Source organism: Rhinolophus hipposideros, assembly GCF_964194185.1.
Source record: "Rhinolophus hipposideros genome assembly, chromosome: 5".
In the NCBI taxonomy this organism is placed as follows: domain Eukaryota; kingdom Metazoa; phylum Chordata; class Mammalia; order Chiroptera; family Rhinolophidae; genus Rhinolophus; species Rhinolophus hipposideros.
The window spans coordinates 76,913,251-76,941,248 of NC_138051.1; the positions used below are offsets into that span (position 1 = coordinate 76,913,251).

The 27,998-nt window shown below is 41.4% G+C and overlaps 1 protein-coding gene across 10 annotated transcripts in view; it reads left to right on the forward strand.

Annotated features, from left to right (window-relative positions):
• The window catches only part of RGS6 (regulator of G protein signaling 6), a 464,887-nt gene that overhangs the window by 197,652 nt on the left and 239,237 nt on the right, over positions 1-27,998 (forward strand). For 3 of the 10 annotated variants that reach the window (XM_081050406.1, XM_081050407.1, XM_081050403.1), the window contains exon 3: positions 19,341-19,403. The exons of the other annotated variants lie outside the window; for them this stretch is intronic. In XM_081050406.1, coding sequence (XP_080906532.1) covers positions 19,341-19,403 — 63 coding nt within the window. The remainder of the gene's footprint in view (positions 1-19,340; positions 19,404-27,998) is intronic. 10 annotated transcript variants of the gene reach the window in all.

Here is a 27,998-nt window from a genome sequence, read left to right on the forward strand (position 1 = left end):
CGTAAGGTGACTTGAGAGGATGCTCAGGTCACCTGTCGGAGGAAATACCCCTTTAGATTTCTAGGGCCACCACCTTTTCTGCTGTGCAGAGAGCACATTAGCACCCCCCTTTCCTGCCCTGAGTGCACGGCAGGGAGGCCCAGCATGGCGACTTCTTCCTGGAGACGTGCTTCAGCCTCATGTGCTCCTGACCGAGGACAGACCTCGCAGGACTATTAAGCAGCCTGGTGCAGAACCAAATGCCCAGTTCTCACAGGATTCGGGAACTGCCTCTGAGCTTCCCAGCCATAAGGAAGGGAAGCTCCAGGATGTTTCCAGGAGCAAGTTGGAGAAGGGGGTTCCAGAAAAACTCCCCAGAATAGTCCACATAATTTAACTCTTGGGGGTTGCTGGAAATACCACTGTCTGTCTTAGTGTGTAGCCAACCCTGAAGTGGACCTGGACGGACTATTTGGACTACTTGCTAAGGTTTATGTCCTGGTCCGCCCCCCTCCTGCAGACCAAGAGCCTTTTCAACTACCCCCAGATTGGGAGGGACTTGGCACCAGGATAGAGCTTCAGATGAGCACTGACCCATCAGAGCTCATCGGCCAGATGGTGTCATGGCTGTGAGTCTGAGGGTCACACTGACGTCAGGAGGTGGCCGTTGGGGTGGCTGGGAGCCCTCACAGAGGCCCTCTTGCAGAATGGACCTATCACATTTTTCTCACTGGATATGAAAAGGATTCAAGACATTCAATTTTTCATGGAAAGGAAAGAAGTCAGGATGGTTGCCTGGCCCTTCAGGTCCCAGGCTGTTCTGCTGTCTGGGGAGTATGCTAAGAGATTGATTTGCCCTGCCTATGAGCCGTTCCATACGTGGTAGAGGGACTGCACTGTCTGTCATGGAATGACCATTCACGAAATGGAACTTTTTTGTTACTGCAATTATTAAACGTTTTCCTGGCAACTTCTCTGCTTTGACCAGGAGACTTCCCCAACAAAACATCCTGTCTGACCTCTCAGAACCTTGGATGATTCTCTCATTTTGTCTACCATTTTCATGTGATGCACCTGGAATTCTTATAATCTGGTAAATATTCCAGCACAAGAAGGAGGAAGCAAAAGAAGGCAAGAGGGGTATGTCTGAACCCGCTCAGTGTGTAGCTCAGTGTGTACTTTTAGAATTTTCAGTGAGTCATACTTGTGCTTCATGGCCTCCATGCCAATAATCAACTTTTTTTTTTCACTAGAGACAAAGATAGGTTGTGACTCATCCTATCTATAATGACTTGCTTCCTTCTTTCATGCATGCATTCATTCATTCAGCGAAACTTTATTGAGTGCATATTATGGCCTAGGCATGGAGCTGGACTAGTGCTGTGACATATGCAAGGATTGCTCCTCTCGAGCAAGTTTGAGTGGAACAAAGAGTGGCTATTGACTTCACAAACTAAACTATCCTGGCAGACAGTGCTTTAGGATGAAACAAGGCACTGCACAAATGTCAAATGAGTACTCAGTCCGTGGGACTGGATCAGAGCTTCCTTGTGGGCAGGGACTGTGCCGAGGTCTTCTGAGTCGCCAGTGCAGTGCCTGGTGGCTGGTATGTGCTTCATAGGTGTCAGCTGAACTACTGTAGTAGCACTGAGGGACAGAGAGGGAAGAGATGCTTTCTGGAATGATCCATGGAGGATAAGGGATTGAGACTGGCCTAGGAAGATGGGCAGTGCTGGTCCTGTCTCCTTCTTAATATGGTAATGAATGAACAAACTCTCAGCCCATGTGGTTTGGGTGACTGTGTCTGTTTCTTGACGTCATAAATATCATTAAGAGATGCCCTTCTTTGCTCCCCTAGGATACTGCCAAGACTCCTCCCCCACCCGCACCCCCACCTTAGGACTAATTGGAAGGACATAGAATCCTGTGGAGGGAGCTCTTAGTTGAGAACAAATATAATAAATTCCAAGTGGCAAATCTCATGTGGAGCCCCAAGTCACTGTGCAGACTCTCCCTTCCAAGCTGCTTAGTTAAGGTGAGGTAGAATTTGTTTGATGTCCCATAACAGCAATCACTTGTTTTCAAGCAATTTGTTAGCGTAGTGGGAAAGCACGCATTTTGGAGAACCATATTTGAGGCACCCAAGAATGGGATGCATTGTCCCTTCTCCCACCCCACCCCACAGGGAGAGATGAAACAAGGCATGCTTCTTCATGAATGTTGAAAGTCCCTGAAAGAAGGAAAGAATGGCTTTCTGCTCCTTAACTTAGGTTTGCTGAGGGTAGGGCAGGCAGACCTTCTCTTGTGCCTTCACAGCAAGGGGAAAGACCGCACCCTTTTGGATGCCATCAAAAGGGGTGAGACAAAAGGGGGTGAGGAGTGCAGTTGGCACACGGGACCAGCTGAGGACATAGCCATAAACCAACTGTGCTATGTCCTGTTTCCACTGAAATGCCTTTACCCAAATACCAGACTCTTCCCTCTTTTGTTTGCTGCCAAGAAAGAGCAAAGAGCAAGTCTAAAGCCTTCTGGGAATGTAGACACTTGGAAATGGGGGAGGAGGCTGGGACAGAACCAGTTGAAGGCTGTGAACAGGGATGAGTTAATGAAAATATGTGGATCTGCCTGAAAATTTACTGAGAAAGAGTATTTTAAATAGAAGAGGCTGAAAACAAAGTGCGCTAATCTGTCTCAGTGAAAACACACACACACACACAGACACACACACACAGACACACACACAGAGACACACACAGACACACACACAGACACACAGACACACACACAGACACACACACACACACACACACACACCCCACCCTATGTAATTTTCACTTGGGTCAGGATTTAGAGCAGCCAGCCTCCTAGATGGATTCCTTATGCTCCTTTTCAGTCAGTATCTCTCCAAGATAACCATTTTTTTGACTGCTTTCACCATTGATTAATTTGGCCTGTTATTCTTGAACTTCGTATAAATGAAGTCATATAATATGCACTTATTTGTGTCTGGCTTCTACCCCTTAACATAATGTTTATGAGACTTTTCCATGTTATGTGTATCAGTAATGTTTTTTTCCCTTTTTAGTGCTGTGTATAATTCCATAGTATGAATAAACGACAATTTGTTTATCTAGTTACCTGTTGGTGGAAATTTGAATTGTTTCCCATTTTTGGTATTTTTGGCTGAAACTGCTGTGAACATCCCTGTGCATGTGTTTTGGTGGACAAAGGCACTCGTTTCTCTTAGCTGTATATCTCTAAGGTTGGAATTGTGTGTTATAAGCTGGCCTAAGTGTAGCCTTTATACCTTGTTTGTTCTCTTCTTCTGCCCAGGACAAAGGTAGTAAACAGGGTGTCTGAAAACAGAGGTTGGAAAGGCTCTTGCGAGCAGCAGCAGAAGAGCAGGTGCTGGAAAGACCCCAGGGGAAGCCTGCTGCCAATCCAACTGCCAGTGCTAGCCCGTTTCCTCCCCAACTCTCACTGCTTCAGCCACTGCTCCTGGCTGGTCTGCTGGCTGTTCTGTCTCACTCACCGAAAACCACATCTCAGAATGGACATGGGTAGGCAGACCATTTTCTTTCAATCATTCATCCATTCACAAAGTAACTCTAGTTATGGTCACGGCAGCCAGCACCTTACACACTGAGCTATGTGATGCCCTTCCTGACATACATCTATGGCGATGGCCGCCTAGCCCCTGCCCAGATATGGCACAGAAAATGGGCCAAGTCACCAAAAATATCAGGAACTTCTAAAGGATATGCCTATATCCTTCTGTTTCTCCCCCAGCCTTTCAGCTCAGGGACAGGAGAAAGCAATTCAGCCCATCTTTCTGCTGCTCACAGGGCTGTGAAATGACCCTCCCACCACAATTGGAGGAGCCTCTGGAGAAATAAGAAGGGGCCCAAACAGGTTGCTAACCTAGAGCCTATTGGACAGAGTCCTCGCTTGTCATACCTCCACTCAAAGACCCCGCCTCCTGAGGGAGGGGAGCCCCTGTCCCCTAAGACTTCCCTGGTCCTCAGAATAGGCATATACGAGGCCATTCATCCTGACCTGCACCTACTTGAAGAAGTTCTGGACCACACAGAGTTCTTTCTTTTAAGAGTTGCATCAAACTAGCTTTACAACTTGTGTTTGTTGTTTGTTGAAGTTTAGCTATTTTTAATAAAGAATAATATTTGTGTAAAGTAAGGGCCATATTAGTTTATATTTCTGTCCTTGGTTCCTAGCTTGATCTCTACTATACACAAACTCTTCATACGGAATAAAGAGAAAGTAGAAAGTAGTTTTGCGTAGACCCACTCAGGGCTGAGCGGTGCTGGTGTGCTACTGCCACCTGGTGACAAATTACCTAAATTGCAGGATATGCAACAAGACAGGAGATTGATAGTGAGCGTCTCGAGTAATACCACAGACCTTTATTAAGGGGGAGGGTTTTCATAATTTCTGTAAATAGTTCAGCATTTCAGATTGACAAGAGAATAGTCCTGTACTTGTGGCAGTGCTCTCATAGATCCAGAAAGATTTGATCTGATCTGATCTTGGGAAATGTCCCTCTTGAGTTTAATACCAGTAAATATAGTCTCTAAACATTTATCTAGCGTACCACATTTTCTCATGTGGAATTCAGCACTTTGCTCTGGTCTGGTGAAAGCTAGAGAAGCTCAGATATAAAAATAATCAGAAAATAAAAAATAATAATAATAATAATAATAATAATCAGAAAATTCTAAAACAGAAATCCAGCCCAAGACTATTTTTTGGAAAAATAAGATGCTGCTTTGAGAAATGAAAAAAGATAAATAGCCCTAGCAATGGAACAGGTTATTTCAAAAAGTTTCCAAAAACAAACAAAGATCTTGTTTTTTCCTGTTATGCACATTTACCTCCTTTGTTCCTCTTCTAGGGCTGAAATATGTGCTTAATCTTCATCTGAATGCTGGCCCCCTGTGTGGTGGGTTTTCTGGGATCCCTCAAACTCAGCTGGCATGGTTAAGGAGAGCTATCAGGTTAAATTTCATGTTTCAACAATTTCTACCCAGCCACCCTGGGCTGGCAAGCCCAGCTCAGTGTGTAACCATGCCTGGTACGTCGAGGTGACAGTGTTGATTGGACTAGAAGATATTCCCAACAGGTCTAGGCGGTTAGCAGGAACATAGCCCCATGGCAGGGATAGGAAAGGCAAGCCGTGTGTGAGCCCCTGCACATACAGAGCATGTCTCTGGTCTCAAGGGATGCAGGGCATCCTCCGTCAAATATTTGCACTGACCCCTGCCAGCACCAATTCTGTATGACCTGGATGTCCCCCTCCCCCACTGTGCTGTTAACTCCATATTTGAAGAGGCTCTACTTTTAGGTTACTTATGAATTGATTTCTCTAGTATTACAGTGACTCTCAAAGTTTGGTTCCTATGACAGTAGGAGGGGCATCACCTAGGAACTTGTTAGAAAGGCAAATTCCTGGGCCTCACCCCAGACCTAGTGAATCAAACATTTTGGGGACGGGGTCAGCGTCAATGTTTTAACGAGGCCACCAGGTGATTTGCACATTAGAATGAACCACTGCTAGACAAGCATCGATACCAGTCCAGCATCAGACAGAAGAACACAACTTTCAAATTATTTGTTCTCATAGGTCAGGTGCTCTCTGTGTTGGTTCTCCTGCAGATCATAATTAATTACTTGGATTAATTACTGTAATTCCTTGGATTTTCAGAATTAAAGGTGAGAAATGAATAGGAGGTTACGAAGAAAGTTTGGGCTTTCACTGGTAGGAGAATCATAAGCCAAATTCGTTTCTTCCCATGTTTATGTGGTGACTAAAACTGCCAAGAACTGATGTGACCAGCTGAAATTTCAGTGCATTACATCTCTGTGTACATTTGAGCTGCCATTTTGGGTGTAGCATTTACAAAACAGATGTGTCCCCTGGTAAATGAAATCTTAGCAACCAGAAATCCTGACTTGGACGGGACAAAGGCACTTCTCCATACAGCAGATGTTGTTGGGATTGAAAGTATGAGTGGCTCAATTGATGTTTAATTGAATGAAATGGATGCACTTGTTGAGTGGATCGCTCCAAACTTTATAAAAGACAGGTGGCAGCGACTTTGGTCTTGGATTTTATGATACATAGCCTTTCTTACTTTTTTAAAAAAGAAATCTCAGTCTTAGGCCATTATAGACTCAGTTGGCTATCATGGAAGGTTCTGTCTCAGAAATGCCCCCATAACTATTCTCCCAAGGCATATATAGGTTCATCATCAACTTTAAAAATTGAAAATTTATCCTGACCATCTTGACTAGCCAAGATAGCCAGTGCATAAGAAACCTCCTGTCTCGTAATTCTCTGCCTCCGTTTATATTCAGGTGCTCTCTTAATTTTGGAAAGTTTGGTCAGACGATGGAAACTTGACATTGTAATGCATCCCTTCAGTGTCTCTACACATGTTGCTTTAGTTAAAAACACTCTGCCTTTATTTGTCCCCCTTTAATAATTCACATCTTAAAAAGCCATTGCTGGGACTTTCTGGTTAGTTCAGTGTGGGAAATGGGATTTTCTGTCCCTGACCTTCATGACGAGGTGAGTAGCAGATGAAATAACTTGCTTTTCTGGTCGGTGGTTATGCTACCGGGCCAAGTAAAGCTCTGTTATTTGATATTTTGATCTAGATCCTTGCAATTGCTGTGTAGACAATGTGAAAAGCCAGAGCCTTTCTGACCATAATGTGCTGACAGGACACTCATTGTTTGCCATCATTCAGAGCTCTGCAAGAGAGCAAACTGCTTTTACTTAAATGTATCTGCCTTTGAAGAATAAAAAGCTGAATTGACACTGCTGGGATGAGCGTCCAGGTGTCAGGTTTGGGGAAACTAGGTATGCCACAGAATGTGCCTTTGCAGGACTAAGCTGATTCCATCCGCATAATGTACTATATTCCGATCTGCATTGTGTGCAGTGAAGCCCCCTTCAACCTGATTTGGAAGACGAGTATTTTCTTGAAAATATCTTGGCGATGTAGTAAAAAGATCAGGTTCTCACTAACCTTGAATATAAGCACGCTGTTTCTTTGGTAGTCCTACTAACAGTATGAGTTTCTTTCTTTTCTAACTGGCATCTGAGTGCCTCCTACGTGCTTAGTACAAGGTGTAAGAGTAGCTCACATTCCAATTAATTTGAGTTACCAACAAATTGTCTTTATTATACACATATCCAGTGGCAGCAATAAGAATGATTGTCAGTGATGAATGTGTGTATACTCACAGATTGCTTGTGACCAAAAAAAGGAAAGGAAAATTACTGAGATTTGTTGCATTCTGCTCCTTGTTTTGCTTTATGGCTCAGTTTGGATTTTCACAGAAATTCAGAAATGAAAATCATCCTTTCCATGATGATATCAGGTTTGAGTATCTTTCTAAATTTTTTTTTCTCTTCTGAAAATGTACAGGTTATTTTTCTGTTAACTCAAAAAAATACCAAATTTTCAAATGCTAGGTCAGGACAGGGGTGCAGGTCAGCAGCACTGTGGCTTTTTAATTCACCGAGAGAGTGATGGTGGGTAGGGTGTTCTGGGAAATTGCCAACAGGAACGTCCATCCGCATTGAAAATCAAGTGGAAACCTGGTCCAGATGAGAGCAAATTAAGACATGGATGATGTTTACACGGACGCGAGGACTAAATCAGGGACACACACACACTCTTTTAGATAAGGTCAGCAGCAATTTTCTAGGGTCTAAGAGGGAAAATCCATCCTGGGGGAATCTGCCAATGACTGTTTCTGATAAAGGTTAGAATGGACAAGATTTAGTAGAACTTCACCAAATGTATTTTGCAGCACTTTAGTAAATCATCTAGTGTTGTTGTCACTGATGATTTTTTTTTCATACTGTTTCTTGGTCAGGTCATAATGTGAGTGAAAGAAATAATACTGTGGCGTCGTATCATCTGTCTGCTTCGCGTGGCCCGTCCTAAGCTGGTACTTTCTTCAACCATGGAGTTCAGTTCCCCATAATATCTGATGGAGACGACGCAGGTCAAAGGTGGATGCTTTGGGGGCTGTGATTTTGGAAATGTATTCTTCCTGGCATTCAGATATGCTATTAATTACATGTTCAAAATTATCCTCTATTCGATCTGATAGGGTAGCCTTACTTTATGTCACCTTCAAATGAGGTCAAGCTGAGTATTGCAAGACATAAAGTATTCAATGACAGTTCTCCACTTCTACTGGGACAAAGAAAACCTGGCTTAGGTAATGGCATTGTAATGCTCCGTGTGGCAAAATGGCTTTGGTCTCTGCAAATCTCTCTTCCATCCTTTACGTTCACAACATACATCTCTCCTGCATGTAGTTCCAAGACGCAATGTAGCCTCTTGGATCGTTTGTGTGATTAATGGACTCTGGGTCTGGCCTGTTACTTGCATTGTAGGTCTATAAATAATCATAATAATATAGGCCTAATTGCAGGTGCATTTTTATATCTCTCTGGTTCCCAGTGGTTTTATATCATTCATTCACTAAGAACAATTATTAATCTTCAACCCCAAGGCAGGCAGAACACATAGTTCCAATATGGTACATAAATAGTGCATCAATTTACAATGAGATGGGGGGGTGGGGCAGTGTAGTTTAAAGGACATAAATAATACACTGACCCTGGAAACAGGGAGGAAGGCATGCAGCAAGTGGAGAAAGAAATTATAGAGAAGTTTAAAAACAAAGAAGAAAAGAAATACCAAAGCAGGTGTGCTCACCTCTGAAATTAGATGTGAGGAATTCTTTTTCCTTCTTCCATGGATCTGAGCTTCCTCTGTGACTCTGTGTGCCTTGGGGACCGAAGGGTTTGATAGTTGCTGGGATTGTAGGCTCTTCACTTTGGAAAATATATTTGCTTGTATTGGGTCAACGCTGGGTAAATATTCTAGATGATTGATTTACAAAAACCTAACAATATGCCATTTAGGGGATTGTTTGTTAATAGTCTACACATTTAAAGTATTTCCTGCTGTTTGTACCCTCTGTAGATGCCATAACATTAGAGCCACAGGCTTACTTTTGATAGGAATTTTCTAATTGAAAGCTAATTGATTGTCTCTACATCTTATCCCTACATCGCCCAACTTAAACATACTCCAAGGCTCTGGTGAGATGTTTCCCCTTCATGAAGCCTCTTATGAGCAGGAACTGGACCTGATTCATCTTATCTTTTACACTGTACTCCATAAATATTTACTGAATAAATGAAGCACACAATGTACAGAGAGACTCTGTGAGGCTTACAGATACCTTCTTTAAGATATTTAATAAAGCAGTAAAAGTGGCATTTAGTGATTGCCTGTTGATAGAAGTATTTACCTATACACGCACATACACACTCTTAAGGGAAACCATTAAAATGACGTAATTGTTGCTAGTTACTGAGTTTATAGTTCATTTGTGCTTTCCTCTGAATATATATTATACTCATTATGTAATGGCCACAAGTAACCTATGACCATTTCTATGCCTATCACAGATATTCCAGGCCTAGATACTTTGTTTGAAACAACAGGCAGTTGAGGATGACTTAGGTATATTACCATAATATAGTTCATCTTGGGTTTCTTATGGAATAGATGCAAAAATGTCTAATTTGCTTTTCTGTCATTTGGCAAAGTTTATAATTTGCCTAAAAGCACAGCAAGATACATACTTTTACTGGCACAAAGCATTGTTTGCACAAATGTAAAATTCCATAACATATTTATATGTGTATTTCTATCTGAGTGTTTCTGTAAATGATGTGCTTCATTTTGTGACAAGTCCAATCTTATTAAAATGCCCTCATAGAAAACTCTTGAGAACACTAATGATTATACCCAAGACTTCTCAATAACACATTTATTTCAAATCAGTGTCAATATTTAATACCACAAATGACAGAACTACAAATGAAGGGTAGGATGTGGTTAACTAGTGTATAGTGTGAATTATTTGGACTAGATTGTGAAGTAGATGTAAAAGCTCCACAGGAAAGAAATTTCAGTAATTACAAATTTTAAAAAGTAGCATTTGTACACAGTTTTCAGATATGTGAACCACTTTCCGGCCATTATATTGTTGATTCTCAAAACAACCCTTCTGGGTATAGTTATTATCTCATATCAGTGGAAGAAATGAGTTTCTCAGAGGGGATTGGCCTTTGCGCAGCTGGTAACACGGGTGTAGTGATTTGAATCCAGTGCTTTTGACTCCGAAGCCTAGACTAGAAATATTGCTCAGGCCCCCTGCCCTTGCTCTTTCACAGACCAACTCAGACATCACCTCCTGATTCCATTTCTCTCTCGCTGACCCAGACGGAGACCAAGATTGCTTTCTCAATGGAGACAAAATCTGTCTGCTCTCCTGCTCTGTGTTCTTTCTAAGTGTATTTTGCTGGGCATTCGTACAGATGAAATACAGCCTGGGTGTGCATAAGAACTGGATAATATGTCACCATGCACACTTACGTGAGCCTGCAAGTTGCCCTTGGTTGAAGGAGGTAGAGTTTGTGTCAGAGGCTTTGATGTGTTTATCTCCCCCAGGAATTTGGGTCTGCCTCCTTTGGGAGTGGGGAGGTCTCTGCTCACCATCTACTCCTTTTATTTCTTACTTTGCAAGAACTTGACTCTAATTGGCCAACTTGGAGTGCGCTGAGGTGACCTATTTCTGTCTGGGATAACAAAAACATTCCAGATGACTGACGCCTCTTATTGGGGACAGTTTGACCTGACTCTGACCCTCCGACTCTGCTTGGCAAGGAAAATGATCACTGACAGGCCTTAGCTCCAACCTCTTTTTATTTCATCTACATTGTTTTCCTATTTTCTTGCAAAAATAGCAGACTTGTCCAAGTGCCTAGCTACTATGGCAATAAGTTCTATTTAAATAGATGCTGAATGCATGTGTCCCAGCTTTAGTGAGTCAGTGGAAGCAGTTGTGGGATCTGATTGCATAAGTGCCTGGGAATAATGTGTGTCTCTGGGGCAATCGAGCTCCTTTGGAGCCCTCGAAGGGATGGTGCTCAGCTGCAGAAAGACTGATATAATGATCATACACGTTCAGGTGGATGCGTCAATTTTGCCCTGAATAGAAAATATCAAAAAATGGCCATTTGAGTTTTCTGCGTTGTAACCACAACAGATGCCTCAAGAAAGAAGGAATAGGAAAGCCCTCGAAAGAGCTTGGGAGATGTAAAGCCATTATTATTGGTTTATGGTCTTTATTTGCCTAAGCATATATCCTGGCTTATTCATACATATGTATTGATATTTTTTTACATATGCAGTTGACATGAAGCAACTTGATACTTAATAAATGAACATTACCTTACAGAATACTGCTGAGTATGTGTTGAGTATGTTGGGAAACCACACTGCTCCGCACAATTATAAATGGAAAACTTAACTGACATGAAAATGACGTTTTGCAAAGATGTCTCTGTCATGTGGCTGTATGTTATGCTGACTCTACCACCCTAAGAAGCCAGGACACATGGGTGGTCTGTTAGTACTAGTTGGTTATTCGTTCTGCCATAAAAATATGGCATAGTTCCGTAGATTAGATTTCTTCAAAGTTGGCAGTGGGCTTAAGTGCTTACATATACACAGAGATTACAGACTTTTTCTGTCTTGGCATTAGGCAGACAAGCAAAGAACAGGCTTGAAATTTCAGTCAAAGGTAAAATCAATATTAGAAAGGACTTCCTGATTTGAAACACTAATGTTCCCTCAGGAAAAAAAAAAAATCTTACAAACCTTTTCCTTTCCCCTCTTCCCCTCCCTCCCCTCCTGTTACCTTTTCCTTTTTCTTTCTTCAGAGATTCCCCATCTGTAAAGTGAAGAAAATAATAATATACTTGAGCCTCATTATTCACAGATTTCATATTTGTGAATTCACTACTCACTAAAATTTATAGGTAACCCCAAAATCAATACTTGTGGTGCTTTCATGCTCCTTTGCAGACAGGAATAGAGCAGCGGAAAACTTGAGTCGCTCAATGTGCTCATTCCCAGTGAAGTTGAACAAGACCCTCCGTCTGCTTGTTTCAGTTCTCATGCTGTAAACAAGTGTCCTTTTCTCTATTTTTGTTCTTTTTGTTGGTGATTTCACTGTTCAGAGTGGCCCGCGTGCATAGTTTGATTCTGTGCATGGAGTGGGGAAGAAGGAGACATCTTGCAATGTATCCATGTAGCCAATAGTGGGAGACAGCTTCTGTTCCCAGCATTATGTCCACTCGTGGCATTACCTGAGGTGACTGTGGAAGAGAAGAAGCCCCCTGAGTAAGCGCCCAATAGTAGCTGCTCAGCCACTCAGATACTTCAAGAGCAGTGGGGAGTCACAAGGACACGCCCTAGACCCTAACTCTCCACAGGCTCAACTGGGGCAGGGCCAGGGCACCCAACTGGGGCTTCCTGGATGAGATGTGTTTGTGCACATTAGCGGGAAAAGCCCAGAGACTTCTAGAAGCATGTGGAGGAGAATCTAGGGGGTGTAGTGCGGGGGCTGAGAATTTAGGATACATAGTTTATTACTGTTGATGTGATCCCAGCTTTCCAAGAGGTTGTGGGCCCAACAAAGCGTGCATTACACTGTTAACATGCACAAGTGCCTGACTGCAGCTAGCTGGTCAATCCTTACATGAGTCCTTTGAAATCTCTGTAAATCCTTGAGATTAGAAATGTAGCTTGTCCCATGTAGTGAACTTGTCAAACCACTAGTAGTTATAAAGTAAAAATAGATTTCTCTCTCCCCACCAGCAATATGTTTATTTTCTCAGTGGGTTTATTATCCTTTTCTCCTTTTCCATGGAAAGGCTTGCTCACTACTATATTTTAGAAGTTATCTCATTACTCTTATTCCAAGTGAATTTCACAGTGTATTTTAAAAGAGGGGGGCAGTGCAAAGGGGAACTAATCATGTGACGCCCTTGCATAAGACCCTTTATGACTCCTCAAGGGTGCTAAGATGAATGGGGCTAGGACTAGGGTACAAAATGCAAGAGTGTAAAAAAATAAGTCATATAAAAATATCGAATGCAATATTTTCTAAAAATCTAATAGGCGAACTATGGTTCACATCTGCATTTGTAAATGAGGTCTTGACCAACACTCTTCATTGTCTCTGAGAGGCCACCCTAGACCTCATGGGTTCCTCTCTACCTCTCATGTTAAACTCCATTCACACTGACCTTTGTGGCCATTTTCTTTTCTGGAACCCACAATGCTTCCTTCTCCTCAGGCCTTTGCATGGTTGTTCCCTGTCTGCCTACCTCCCTGCTCATCCTTCAGAACTCACTCAAGTGTCTCCTCTCGGGGTCAGGCTCCACTGCTGTAGGTTCTCATGGAAGTGAGGGCCCTTCCTTAAGAGCGTTGGGCAAGCAGACATGCACTGGGTCATTGAGTTTATTAACATCTAACTCCTCCAGCTGATTGTAAATTCCATAAGACTAGGACCGAGTTTCATTTATAATTCTCACAGCACAGTGGCTCGCACAAGGATGATCAATAAACAATTAATGGGTGTTTATCTAATGTGCTTCTGGTCTAACCCCATGATATTGGATCTGGAGTCTTTGTTTTTAATTTTTGCTAAATTTAACGGGGTAACGTTAGTTAACAACATCATATAAATCTCAGGTGTACAACCTTACAATACAACATCTGTATCTTCTATTGCGTGCTCACCACCCAGAGTCTACTCTGGATCTGGAGACTTTAAGTGGTTGTGTACCTCGTGGTGTGTATAACAGCACTTTGTTCACCGTTTGCAGAGTTCTTTCCCATCTTCACAGTAGTTCTGTCAGGTAGATTAATTAGGTTATGTCATGATCTCTTTTTATAGCTGTCTCAAACAAATACTTTAGAGGAGGGAGTAAGATGGTCAGAAGAAAAATGAAGCCATCACTCTACAGATGAGGAAAATGAACGTCAGCGAGGTTAACTGAACTGCCTTGCCCCGGAGTCTGTAGCACAGCCTGAACTCACGCGGGGTTGTATGAGTCAGAGCTTTGTCCTCTTTCTACTCCCCTAAGCTCTCTCTATCAGGAGAAGGCATTGGAGGAGATTCCCAGCAAAATGGCAAAGGAGATTAGGAACCTTTTCTTAGCATTAATACTTTGCCAATTTCTAGACCTTTTTTTCCTCTTAATCCCTTAAAACATACAATTTGCCTGTCTTTGCTCTTAGAGGCTGAGTATTTGGTGTAAGCTCCACAGTGAATAAATGGCAATAAAATAAATAAATGTGATAAAAGGTATCTCCTGGTAGAGTATAATTTTCTTTCTCTTTTTCATTCTAATGGGTTGAGGGGAAGAGTGGCAGGAAGTGAGACCAGAAGTGTGGGCAGGGGCCAAAGTAGGAGGGATGTTCTGCAGACCACGATGTGTTATAGAAAGGCACTGGAGAGATTTGAGCAGGGGAAAGATATGATATGGTTTCTACTTTGAAGAGACCATTCTGGCTGTCATCTGCAATGAAGAATGGATTCTAGTGGGGCAAGGTAGGAGGTGGGCAGGGAGATCTGGTGAGAGGCTACTGGAATAATCCAAGTAAAAGATGAAGGTAACTTGGAGTAGGTCTTAGCAGTGGAGGTGGTGAGAAACAGTCAGATCCTTGTGTATTTTGAAGATAGAACCCATTCACAGTTGTTACTGGGCCAGAGGTGGGCTATGAAGGGAAGAGATAAGTTAAGCATAACTCATTCATTCATTTACACATTTTTATTGAACACCTATTATGGGCCAGCCATTATCCTATGTGCTTGGATATACCAGGGAGAAAAACAGTCAAAGAGTCCTGCCCTTGTAGAGCTTGCATTCTAGCAGGGGAAAGACAGAAACAAAAAAAAGAAGAAAAGTAAAATACAATAAATAATATTAAATATTCAGAAGATGATACATATTACAGGAAAATGGAAAAACAGAGCAGAGGGGAGATACTTGGGGAGGAGAGCAGTTATAATTTTAACTAGTGTGGTGAGAGCAGATTTACTTAAGAAGTCACCTAGGTTTTTGGCCTAAATAGTTAGATAAATGATTATGCTATTTAATGAGATGTCTGAAAATAAATAAATAAAACTGGAGAAAGGAGCAGTTTGGAGGTTAGAGTGATGTAAACAAATTGTTGTTGTGTTTAGATATTGAACTTAACTTGCCTCTTACTGAAGATTTATCAAGTAGATAATTGGATATTCAAATCTGGGCCTTAGAGAGAGGTCAGAGCTACAGATATAAATTTCAGAATCATCAGAATCTAGAAAGTCTTTAGAGCCATGGGACCAGATGAAATCTCCAAGAGCATGAATGTAGAGATTGAAAAGACTGCTGATGACTCCTGGGTCCTCCAAGGGGAGTAAAGAAAAGAGGATTAGCAAAGGAGACTCATAAGGAGCAGTTGGGAAAGCAGGAGAAAACGAGGAGTGTGCAAGAAGATAAATGAAAGAAGACTTGAAGAGGAAGAGGGCAATCAACCATTTCCAAAGTATCAAGGAAGACGGCGAATGGGTCAGAGGACGTGAACAAAATCTTTTTTACAGGCTGCTTCTTGGAGGGCAAATAATCAAGTTAGCCTGTTGTTGCCCTTTCACGGTGGTGTATAGAGTCACAGAAAGATGAGATGAGCTCTCACTGTGTACCCACGGAAATACAAGGGCTGAGCCCCTTGTGTTGACCCATTTGATATGGTTAACTTAAGAATAAACGCTTATTTTCCATGGCAGTGCAACAGGTACAGATCCTGGGAGACACTGAATGCCTTGTACAAGACTGGGGACTTAATTTTATAGTCAGTTAGGACGTGGGTAAGGTTTTTAAGCAGCTGGAGTGACATATTGTAGCCTGTTCCATGTAGATATTTCTGGGAGCAAAAGGGACGATGAATTGTGTGTGTGTGTGTGGTGGCGGAGGTGGGGGGTGATGGGTAAGGGCTAATAGGTTGGGAAACCTGGTAGGAAGATTATTTCGGTAGTTAAGACATGAAATGTGGGTGCGTGTTGAGGAATGAGGAGAAGCAGTGAGAATGCAGAGGGGAGGACAGATAGGAGAGACCCTGAGAAGGTAGATTTGACAGCATTTGGTAAGTGATTGGAGGCGTGGATATTGAGAGAGGAAATATTGAAGACAACTGTTGGGTTTCTCTCACGTGTGACTGGGGAGATAGAACCCACTGTGGATTTTTGTTGGGAGATCAAGGGAAGGGGCTGACATTAACCAGTTTATGGATTAATTATTAAGACACAGCAGGGACCTGGGAGCTCCCCTCCTCACTAATTAGTTAGCTGGTAATTAGGCAGTGGCTGATTAATGCTATTGCCTGCCCCCTGTGGGGTGGGAGGAGAGGCACTGAGCCACCCCCAGAGTTCCCGGGGTGCATGAGAGAAGGGGGACCCGGAGTCCCTACCATTATAGGACGTCCCCTCCGCTCCTTCCAACAACCCTGAAGGTGTTTCCTTAACATCTTAACTCCCCAGATGTTCTTTGCCAAATGGAGTAAAAAGGAAAATTGTGTGTACCACAGAATCCTCATTCTCAGTAGTGGTGTTTTGCAAAAATGCCATGGCAACTTCCCTCTTCAAATACTTGGGATCCAAAGTTTAATTTTCCACTTTGAAACTCTGACTTGGGTTCTGCTTCTCCCATCTTGGGCTTCTGTCCTCCTGGAACATGCCTGTTCTATATGAAATAAAAGTTTCCCCAGGTTGACATAGCAGCTCAGGGCTGCGTTAGGGTGAAATCCAAAGCTGAATTTGGTAAATGCTTCTGAAATCTATAAATTCCCCCAGAAACCTGTGTTGCTTTAATTCATGATGTATGTTCTGACCTCCTGTTGGAGCAGGATTAGAACTTAAGAAAGGGTTGTTTCATTGGAAGAAATGTTTAGAATCCTCCTTTCCAGTCCCCTAAATGCTAAACAGTCTCTGATATCTTGTTCAAATACTGATGTCGGAGTGCTGGAGACTTCATTACAGATATCTGTGTCAGGCGGTAGTCCTGTATCTACAAGGACTTCCGCATCCTGCGATGGATGCACAGCCAGAACACTTTGCAAATGCAAGAAGGAAGGGCCCGGTGGAACTATGGGTACAGAGCAGAGCACAACGGGGAGCATCTGGGCTGAATAAAGGTTTGGTTTAATAGTATTTTTAAAAATTAAAATTAAATGCCAAAATTTAAAAATCAGTCATTTTTACTTTAAAAATCCAAATAATCCTCCATTTGGCAGCTGTCAGCAGGGGATGACTTCATGTCCTTCAGAACTGAGGGTATGTGTGGGCCCGAGGGTCACACTCCCCACCACAGCTTGCTGTCTCCATAACACTGAGACTCACTGGTGAATGGTGTTCTTCTAGAAGCCTTCCTGGATCCCCTAGGTGAGGGTCAGGACATCCATGCTCCTGCACTAGTCATAGCAACCTTTACTTATATATATAGTATTATATGCAAGAATTAGAATGCTCTATATTGTATGTAAATTATATAAATATAAATTTTATGGTTAAAAATATTTTTAAATTATTTCACTATTTTTACATATACATAGCAATTTTGACTGTTACATATATATATGTAGGTCCTCAGATAACTACATATCTGAGTATGTAGTTCAACATCACTCAACATAATTTTGTTATAGCATTGATGAGATGCTGTGGGAACTTATCTCTTGTTTATGTCAATTAGCCGGTGGTAAAACTGGTTTTATTTTGTGTCGTTTTGCTTAAAGTTGCAGGATTTATTGATGTTAAGTGAGGACTTATATATATATATATATATATATATATATATATATATTTTACGATTATATTTTAATTGCTTGCTGAATGATCTCAGCACACTTCACTGTCATGTAGGCTCTACGTGAGCAAGTACTTTGTCATGTTTGCGGTTATACTTCCAACATCTTGCCTAAGGCCCAGCCCAGAGCAGGCTTTCAAATAAATTAATTTACAAAATAAAGACAGTAGGCTAAATTATCTCTAGGGTCTGTTTTTACTGGAATACTTTCTTGCTCTGATGTTTCTCTTCAAGTGAGCAGGTATTCGTCGGATTTCTATGATGAGTAACATATTCTGCTGGTCTCTGAATAAGAATACTACACTTTGGTTTAGTTTCCTCTCTTTCAGCTCATAGCAATAGAGAATGTAAGAGGTAGAAGGGACCGTGGAGCTCAACCCGCTAAGTTGCAGGTAGGGAAACTGAGGTCTCCCAGTTGTGACTCAGGTTGGAACCTGGGCATCCAGAGCATAGACCTTCTGCCTTAATCTCTAGTCTGAAGAAGCCAGTGATCAAGGTAGAGGAAAGAATAAAGTAAATGCCAGTGTCACCTGAATGGTGAAAATAATAAATGTGGAGAGGTTTGTAGGACAGAAATCACCGCAGAAACATAACCAGGTTTAAGTAATCCAGGGTCCATAGCAATAGTTCTCAAACTGGGGTGGCCAGGTGCATTGTCAGGGGACTTTGAGTTCCCTTTGAAAACGGTGAATATGTTTGTATTCTGATCATCTGCTGAATTTCAGGGATTTTGTTTGTTTCTCTGAGTGGGTGTGACTCTGTCTTGGCCAATGAGGGAGAGAAAGAAAGGGAATTGATTTGTAAATGATGTGTATGCACAAATAAGGCCGCCCCCCAGGTGGCCTGATGTTCTTTAGCTATAGCTTGGGGCTGTGGAAGTGACATGTTTACATCGCAAACAATGATTTCAGTACAGCAGGGCACCATCATCCACTGCATTATTCTAACACAGTTGACTGTTACAGGTTTTGTATTTACCTTTTCTATATACTTTGCTTTCAGAATTCTATAAGAGCTATAAGCAAAAGCACTTTGCATGGAGTTGTGTTAGTTTTCTACATATTTAAGCAGTGTTACAATAAAAGTAATCTAAAGCAATGTTGAAGGTGCAGGAGATTTTATCAGTGAAAGGAGCCTATGCATTATTCAAGGTTGTTGCATAGACGGACTTCCTTTCACATTCGCTTTTAAGTTATGAGAAATTATTGGCATGAGAGAGAATTCCAGTGGCATGAGCTCTTTTGTTGTCAGAGTGAATTTTTTAGAGGCACTCAGTCATGGGAGACATATGCTCTTCCTTCCTTCAGTAGGTGGCTATTCCCACAGGAGATTCTAGAATCTAAGAGGCACTCCTGACTATTGTTTTGCTAACTTTAAAACCTAGTCCTTTGTAAAATGATATACAAGATCTGCGTGGTGTAAAAGTGTGTCTTCTGTTTAACATGATATAAGCTAAAGATCAGCAAACTATATTTAGCTCTTGGCCCTACAGATAGTTTTGTAAATAAAGTTTTATTGAAACTTAGCCACACCCATTTGTTTACAGATTGCCTGTAGCTGTGATAGAAACCTGATGGCCCACAAAACAGCCAAGAGTCTTCATTATCTGGTAGGCCCCTGGTGTATGTCTTCTAAATACAACTGTTTCTGCACTGTGCTTTCAGCTTATGTACATTTCAGTTACTTGATTCTCTAAAGTGACTTAATTAATCTGTTCCATTTTTACAATTAGGAAATCCTAAATGTCTGTTGCTTCGTGTAAGATTCTTTGATTTCTCTAATGAGAGTCTAGTCTATTCTCAACATTGATTGCTGCTTTCTTGAAATAGTTGAGGAAATTGGAGGCTGGTGAGGTGGGGCTTTAATCATTGACACATACCTGGTGGAGCTGGCCTGAGGCTGAGCTGTAAATTAGATGCTTGTTTTTATCTGTCAGCTGTCTTCTCACTGATTCTCTGCCTTCACCCTGTCTTTCTCTCACCATCTTTGGGACATAGGACCCTTTGACTCTCTTTCTTGCCTCTCAGCCACATCCACAAAGACTGATTTTTAAAATTTTTTACAAAATATTTTTTAAAAATACCTGATTTTTAATCTCCATTTAAATTCATTTAGTTTGTTCACTTATTTCCTCCAAAAGTATATGCACTTGAAGCTTTTTATCCCTACCTTGCAATAAGAAGCTTTGGCCTCTCTTCAGGATTTGACTAACTTAGAGGTGTTGAGGAAGAGTGGAGGATGGCGGAAGCACAGGAAGAGAGGCTGGGGACGGGGGTTTCCTTGGAAATGGCACAAGTCCCCCCCGCCCCACCCCATCTGTATGGCTGTGGGGTTTAGGGCATCTAATCCTGAAGTTGCTGTGAAGAGCAGAGTCTACGCCTCCCTCACCTCAATAGCCCCAAATCTTCAAGGGGATATCAGGCTTTAAAAAAAGAAAATTCTCCCAATGTGGTTGACTTAAAGATTAACACAGAAAGCTGAAAACTCAAATGCTATTTGGGACACTTGACTGGAGATGACTTCCTACTTAGACGTGCCAGGGAAAACCCTCAAAGGACTGGGGGAGGGGGGCTATGGTATGATTTAGTGACAGTTCCTAAAAGGATATATTTACTGCTGAATATGCTTTATGAAGGAAGGAAGGAAGGAAGGAAGGAAGGAAGGAAGGAAGGAAGGAAGGAAGGAAGGAAGGAAGAAAGGAAGGAAGAAAGGAAGGAAGAAAGGAAAGAAGGAAGAAATTTTTGGGAGTAACCAAATGACCCTGGAGCTTTTTTACCAACTTGGGCCATTCCTGATCATGCTGATGTTGCTCACCCTTCACCCTTTGAGGAGTAGGTCAGCCACAGTGAGCACCTCTGGCTGGTAAATGACTTAAGAACGGTACATTTTAACATTGGTTAAAAATGTAGGCAGATTCAAGTTTACGTTGAATATCCACCTGTTCTATGATAAGTATTAAAACGTGGTTAGCTAGCTGAGAAATGTTTAGCGCTCCTGTGCTTCGAGTCTTTCCTGTTTTTATGCATGTCTATTTCAATCAGGGACAACTAAATATGTCCATGAAGCAAGGCATCTTCACCAACAGGACAGTAATAATACCCAAACTACTGATGAGAATATGAGAAGGAAAGAGACTGGCATCACCCTCACTGCACCATTAGAGGAAGGGCCAAATTAAGCTAGCTGAGGAACAAAGTCTCTGGCTTTGGAAGAGAGATGTCCAAACAGAGTAAGAGTACATGTAGTGTATTTCAGTAGTTTCCCCTGCTCTCCACATTCTCCAGTGGGCCTGTGTGGAGTCCATCCTACAAGGGAGCTTCTCTCTGGCTCTGAGAAACTCAATTCTTATCCATTCCACATCCTTTTTTTTTTTTTTTTTCCCAGGGACTCTTGGGATAACCGCCAATAAACTGATCTTTGCCCTGTGTTTCCAAGAGCATTTTAAAGCAACTGACTTTTCTGATTCTGTAGCCAGACTCAGTCAGAAAGGCCACTTCCTCTTCTGGGGGAGGAAGCAAGACCAGTCAGTGCCCAGGTGTCCCCGCAGTGTTTTGGTTCCAGCTTTGCTGCAGTCTGGAAAGGCCATTTCTCCACAGGAAGCAGAGATACAGACCCCTGGAAAAACGGGGGAGAGCAGGCATGTGCTAACAGGAGTAGTAGATGGAAGCATGTATGGCTGCAATTGCCCATTTCTGCTTATATGGCAAGTTGATCTCATGATATGAAGTCAGAGATGATGTAGAATGGATGTTGTTGGTTTAGAAAATAGACGGATAGTACATCACTCTGTGTACTGTCTCTGGCATGGTACTAGTTTGGTGCAAAAGTAATTGCAATTTAAAAGATTAATTGCAAAAACCGCAATTACTTTTGCACCAACCTATATACCAGGTACATGTACATATTTAGTGAATAAATAAATAGTGAATGAATTAAGACCTCAGTCTCTGGGGACAGGCAAAATTGGGTCTGAATCCCAGCGTTTCCAGTTGATAGCCGTTACTTACCTATTGCTCCATAACACACTATCCCAACATTTAATAGCTTAAGTTATTATCTCACAGATTCTGTGAATAAGCAATCCGGGCACAGCTTCGCTGGGTACCTCTGGCTCAGGGTCTCTCCCAAGGTTAGAGCCATCTCAAGGCTTGGCTCAGAAGGACTCATTTCCAACCTTCCTCATGTGGCTGTTGGCAGGCCTCAGATCCTTGATGCCTCTTGGCCAGAGACATGAGTTTCTTGCCACTTGGGCCTCTCCAAAGGGTTGCTCACAACATGGCAGCTGGCTTCCCCCAGAGAGGAATCTCAGAGAGTCCCAAGATGGAAGCTACAATGTTTCTGTTTGTTTTGGTTTTTTATTTTTTATTTTTTATTGGGAAATGGTGGGGAATAGTGTGCTTCTCCAGGGCCCATCAGCTCCAAGTCATTGTCTTTTAACTAGTTGTAGAGGGCGCAGCTCAGCTCCAAGTCCAGTTGCCGTTTTCAATCTTAGTTGCAGGGGGCGCAGCCCACCATCCCATGTGGGAATTGAACCGGCAACCTTGTTGTTGAGAGCTCGCACTATAACTAACTGAGCCATCCGGCTTCCCCTGTTTGTTTTGGTTTTTGAAAAATTTTTTTTATTGTAGTAAAAAAATTTATATTATAAAATTTGCTTTTTAAACTATTTTTAAGTGTACAATTCAGTGGCATTCAGTACTTACACAATGTTGGACAACTACCATCACTATTTCTAAAACTTTGTAATCACCCCGAAGAAAAACTGATAGCTGCAGTGTTTTTTACAGCCTAATCTCAGAAGTGACATACAATCACTTCTATTCTATGCCAGCCCACACTCACATCGAGAAGATTACAGGGTGAGAATTCCAGGAGGATGGGTATCCTTGAGTGCCATCCTAGAGGCTGACTCCGTAGGGGCTATGTGACCTTGGGTGGTTACTTAACCTAGGTAAGCCTCAGTTTCATCCTTTGTAAAACGGTTCTACCTCGTAGGGGAATGATGCTCATACCCAAGGGAACACCAACAAGCTTTCTACTCATCAACCTGACATCAAATGCATAGCCCTGAGCCATGAAGTTCAACCACCTGGGACTCCAGACTGTCTTTCTGTGTAGTCTCCTGGATTCTCCATGATGGTTCAGTAACTGTTACATCTTTGGACCCCTCACACCATGAGCAGATAGAGGACAGAAGCAGAGGCAGAACCATGGAGATCTAGAATATGATCCATAAATATTCACAGTATAATCTTTATGCAAAGCAGAGCTTCCTCTAAAGAAGCAGCCTGCCCTGGACAAAACTTAGCTACTATGTTCTCATTGTACCATCTCTGGGAATTGGTCCACTGCCTCTCTCAGTTGCTCATATTCACCACCATGATCCTATCATTATTTCCATTATGGTTTCCTCTCTTTTTTTGTGCAAATTCCCACACATCTCTTTATGTATCTCCTCTCTTTCCTGGTGAGCTGTCCTGTGCAGTGAATAAGAAACAGTTCCTTTGGAGCATGAGATTACACAACGAGCAAGCAGGCTGCTTTTAACACTAGTCTTTAAAAATTTCCAAAATGGCTATATATATTTCTATTCTTCTCCCCTCTCACCGGTCAATCCTAAACAGATCAGGGTTTCATTCCAAACACCAGCTTACAAGTATGTTCTGGGATCACCCTACATTCCAGCTTTATCTTTATACTTCTTTCATAGTCCTATAGGAGATTATCAATTTAGATCCATAATTAATCAGCTGAAAATTAATTCAGATAATTGTTATTTTAAGTCAAAGAAGTGAACTAATATTCTGTAAAAAGGTTTCCTTAAGTATTTTGGAAAGACATTTTAAAAACATTTGAAATAAAAACAGCGTACTGACTAATGTTCAAAAACCAAAAATAATGACTAAACAGTGTTTTCCAAAATGTGTTCTGTGGAATAAAATGCTATTTGCCCACTGACCAAAAAAATAAATTGATAATCTCTAGGTTTGATGAGAATATGGTGAAACAGTCATAGACTGCTGCTAGGAATATAAATTGGACTTGTCTCTTAGGAGGCAATTTGGCAGTTTCTCTCAGAATTTAAAATATATGTACCCTTTGGCCCAGAAATTCTACTTTTAAAAATTAGTCTTGTATCATCTTTGCACAAATACAGAAGGGTATATATACAAGGAGTTTCACTGCAGTACTGTTTGCAGTAAGAAAAACTTAGAAGCAACTCAAATGTTTATTAATAATAGACCAGGTAAATCAATTACAGTATGCCTCTGTTTTGGAGTACTATGGTATGCAGCAGTATTAAAATACAGAAGCCGATTTATAGGTCCACGCATGGAAATATGGACATACTATTTTCTTACCTGGATGAAGTCGTAGAGCAGTATTTCAGTATACATACTAATAGTATATATTATATATATTATATATATAGCATAGATCTTGTGTGTACCGTATTTCCCCGAAAATAAGACCTAGCCAGACCATCAGCTCTAATGCATCTCTTGGAGCAAAAATTAATATAAGACCCGGTCTTATTTTAATATAAGACTGGGTTTTATATAAGACTGGGTCTTATATTAATTTTTCCTCCAAAAGACGCATTAGAGCTGATGGTCCGGCTAGGTCTTATTTTCGGGGAAACACGGTATGAGATATGAACATGACATGAAATCATATATATGATACATGGTACAAAAAAAAAACGGGGGTGCCAAAAAAACGTGTACAAGTGGACACTTTGGTCAGTGTTGCTCAAGCAGTAGTTCGCTGTAATCAGAAGTGTCTGGACGCTGATGGTAACCACTTTGAGCACCTCTTGCAATTGCAGAAGTCAAACGTGACTTGTATTCATCTTTTGTTATCAACATATATTGAGTATTACCATTTTAATAGTTCTTTCCTTTCTTAAAATGTGTATATATTTTTCTGGCACCATATATATAACATACAGAAAAATGTATACATGTTTCTGGCACCATATATAAAACATATATATATGTATATAATATATATATATGTTTTATATATATATATATATATATATATATATATATATATATACCTCTGTGTGTGTGTGTATATATATAGATATATATTTATACACACACATATAGATTTGTTTGGAAGGATACACACCAAACTGTTAATGTTTTTTCTTCCTCTGGGGAAAGAAATGGAATTTTCAAAGGAATGGAAGGGTTGCTTCCCACTTTAAGAAGAGTTTTAGTTTTGAGTCACTTCAATTGTAATTTTGTCATTTCAGGTCTTTTTCCTGATAACAGACTCAATCTTATTTAAATCCTGTCTCAGGGAGAATGTTCTGGGGTGGGGCATGGTGGGGGGGGCACATTCAAATCATTGCATCCTATAATCTAGAAAATGAGATGAACCTTAGCAGTAGAATGTTTTTTTAGAGTTGAACTACTTGGTCTGCTGCATTTTCCTTTCTCCATCCTGTGTTGTCTTGAATGCCCAGGTGCCCCATCTTAGAACTCTTCTAAAATTATCAGCTGTCCTCCCTTCTGTCCTATCATCGCCAGTTTGTTGTTGTCATTTTTCACTATTTTGTAAAGGGATAGCTTCCAAACAAGGGCTCTTTAAGTGAATGATAAATAACAAACAGTTGTCTGTATGTATCCATATTACCAATCAATATACTTGAAATACAGATCGAAAATGACCAATGTCAGTCACTTGTTTTATCTTTTGTCAAAATCAGAAACCTCTCTTTTATTTTTTGCTTTTAAATGGGGGAGCCTAAATTCCTAAGAAAATGCTAAATATATACAAGAACTTGAGACAAATATATGTGAACAGAGGACGCTTACTCTAATCTTGGCCACAGCCTGGAGTTACTCTGAAAGGATATCAGAAGAAATCTTGGAGGTTTCCAAGGGCCAGAAAGATAAGAGGAAAACCTGGATGTTGATGTGTCACGGAAACCAAAGGTAGTGTTTCCAGGAGAAGTGGCCAAAAGTATCAAGTGCTACCAAAATATCAAGAATAAAGAGGAGTGCCATACATTTCAGATTTAGAGAAATGGGAGTTACTAATGACCTTTACCATCATATTTTAGGGGAATTATGGGGCTTGAAGTCAAACTGGTAGGTTGAAGAGTGAGTGGAAGATGAGAAAATTGAGATGCAGATATAAATATTTCCTTCAAATTAGCTGTGAAAAAAGTGATAGGACAGTGGCTGAAGGAATATAGGGATATGAGGACTAGGAAATACTTTCTTTTTAGGAGATACTTAAAAGCTAATGGGAAGGATTCAGCTGGAAGGGAGATGTTGGATAGCCAAGGGAGACGATAGAATACAAGAGATGGTGTTAAGTTCCTGAGATCCGCAATGATCCCAAAACCAAGAATCATAGGATAGACCTGAGATACAAGGTTCACCTGCAAAAGACTACTTTTCGGTGGCCACTGAGTTTAGTAAACCTGAGGTACACCAGCCTGGCTTGAGGTTTGAAAGGAAGAGGGAGACCGAGTTACCTCTTTGACTCTTAAGGAATTCAGAATTATGTAAGATATTATATCAAGCCTTGGAAAATAAAAAAAAAAAAGCAGGTAATGAGGATGTATAGGATTAAAAGAAAAAATTAGACGTGGCCAGTAAATTCATTACAGGTGGATCTAAGCTTTGCCATAACCTGAGAGAGGTTGGTGTCAGGCATCTAGGTTTTATCGGAAGTTGGACTTGCAAATATTGAAAGCTGTCATGAACGAAACGAACTTGGAACCAACACATTAGCTGGGGAAAAATACCAACAGCCATAGATCTTGCTATCCCTGGAAAAAGCCATCATTAGAAAAATAAATAAATAAAAATAGCTGTGACTGATGAATAGCGCCCTCCTGACTCCTCAATTGGACACCACTCCCTTTGTGTCCATTTTGAGGCCTCGCCCCCCCCAAGACTTCTAAGGCATGAATCACTGGGCAATGTTTTAGGGACACAGCAATGCTAGTTATGCAAATACCCATGATTAGCTGTCTAGTTTTGTGTTTATGTCAACAACCTAATCAAGGACTCCCTTCAGCCAAGCTGACCTGGCTGATTGCTTGTGGTGACCACCAACGATTTCATCAGAGAGAAGGATAATAGGGGGACTAGAGGCAGATTGTGTTCTAATTTATATGGGGCCATGAAGGTAGTGTTTTTGTCAGTGGGAGCTGTGAATGGATGCTGTGGATAGCCGGATATGGTTGAGAGTTTTCAAAATTTGGCAGGCACGTTACATTTGGAAATGCTGCAGTGAAAGATCAGCCGTTTAATAAATTGTTACAGTGTTGTGTTCTTGCTTTCTGTGACATCTCTCTCCTTTATGCTTAATCAATGTTTGTTTCCCATTGTGTTTGTCACTGTCCTTAATTTTGAAAGATCCAGGAAAAACCTCAAACGAGTCCATGCCCTCCAGGAATGATCTTTAGTCCTTTAGCTGGACACAAAACAACCCCTTTTGTAGGTATGCAAGAGTGAAAGAATTCAATTTTCTTGATGGTGGGGTAGTCTTCCCAACTCATTTACATCATTTTTCTGAGTGGAGGGAGGCCATCCAAAGGTAGGACCATACACAGGTAATTGACCATTTGTCCCTTTCGAAAGCCCCAGGTACCAGGTCCGTAAACTAATTGTATGTCATTACCTAGGTAAAGGAGTAAAGTGAAAAGCGGTGGAGGGGAGACCAAAGCTGGTGAGGCCAGCATTCCCCTGGATTAGTTTATACTTTCTAGTGGTAATTCTAGGGGCCTGTTAAGCCTGTGGTTAACCAGGTTCCTTCTTGGGAGAAAAATTGTCATATCAGGATCTTTGTGCTTTCCCAATTCTTAGCACTACTCCTGTATATTCCCTTTTGGAAGCTATGAAATGGGTAGGATGGCTGCTCAAGACTTTCTGTGAGTTTCTCTTTGATGTTATTTCTGGGAGCTTCTGAATTGAGTCAGGGGAGATGCAAGCATTAGAACATGGAATAATCCATCCTTAATGGCCCTTCCTGACAATTTGCTGGCTGCAGGGAAAACCTTTCCTGCTCAACTGTCAGATCATGGCACCAGCTCAGCCCCCACCTGGCTCCTCTTGGACTTGTTTATTTCCTCCTGTTGAAAGAGAAGCCCTTTCCGCTTGACCTTTGAGAGGCTTATAGATCTTGTAGTCAGAGCAGTCTCCCTGTTGCACTAATTCCCCTCCCCTTTTGAAAT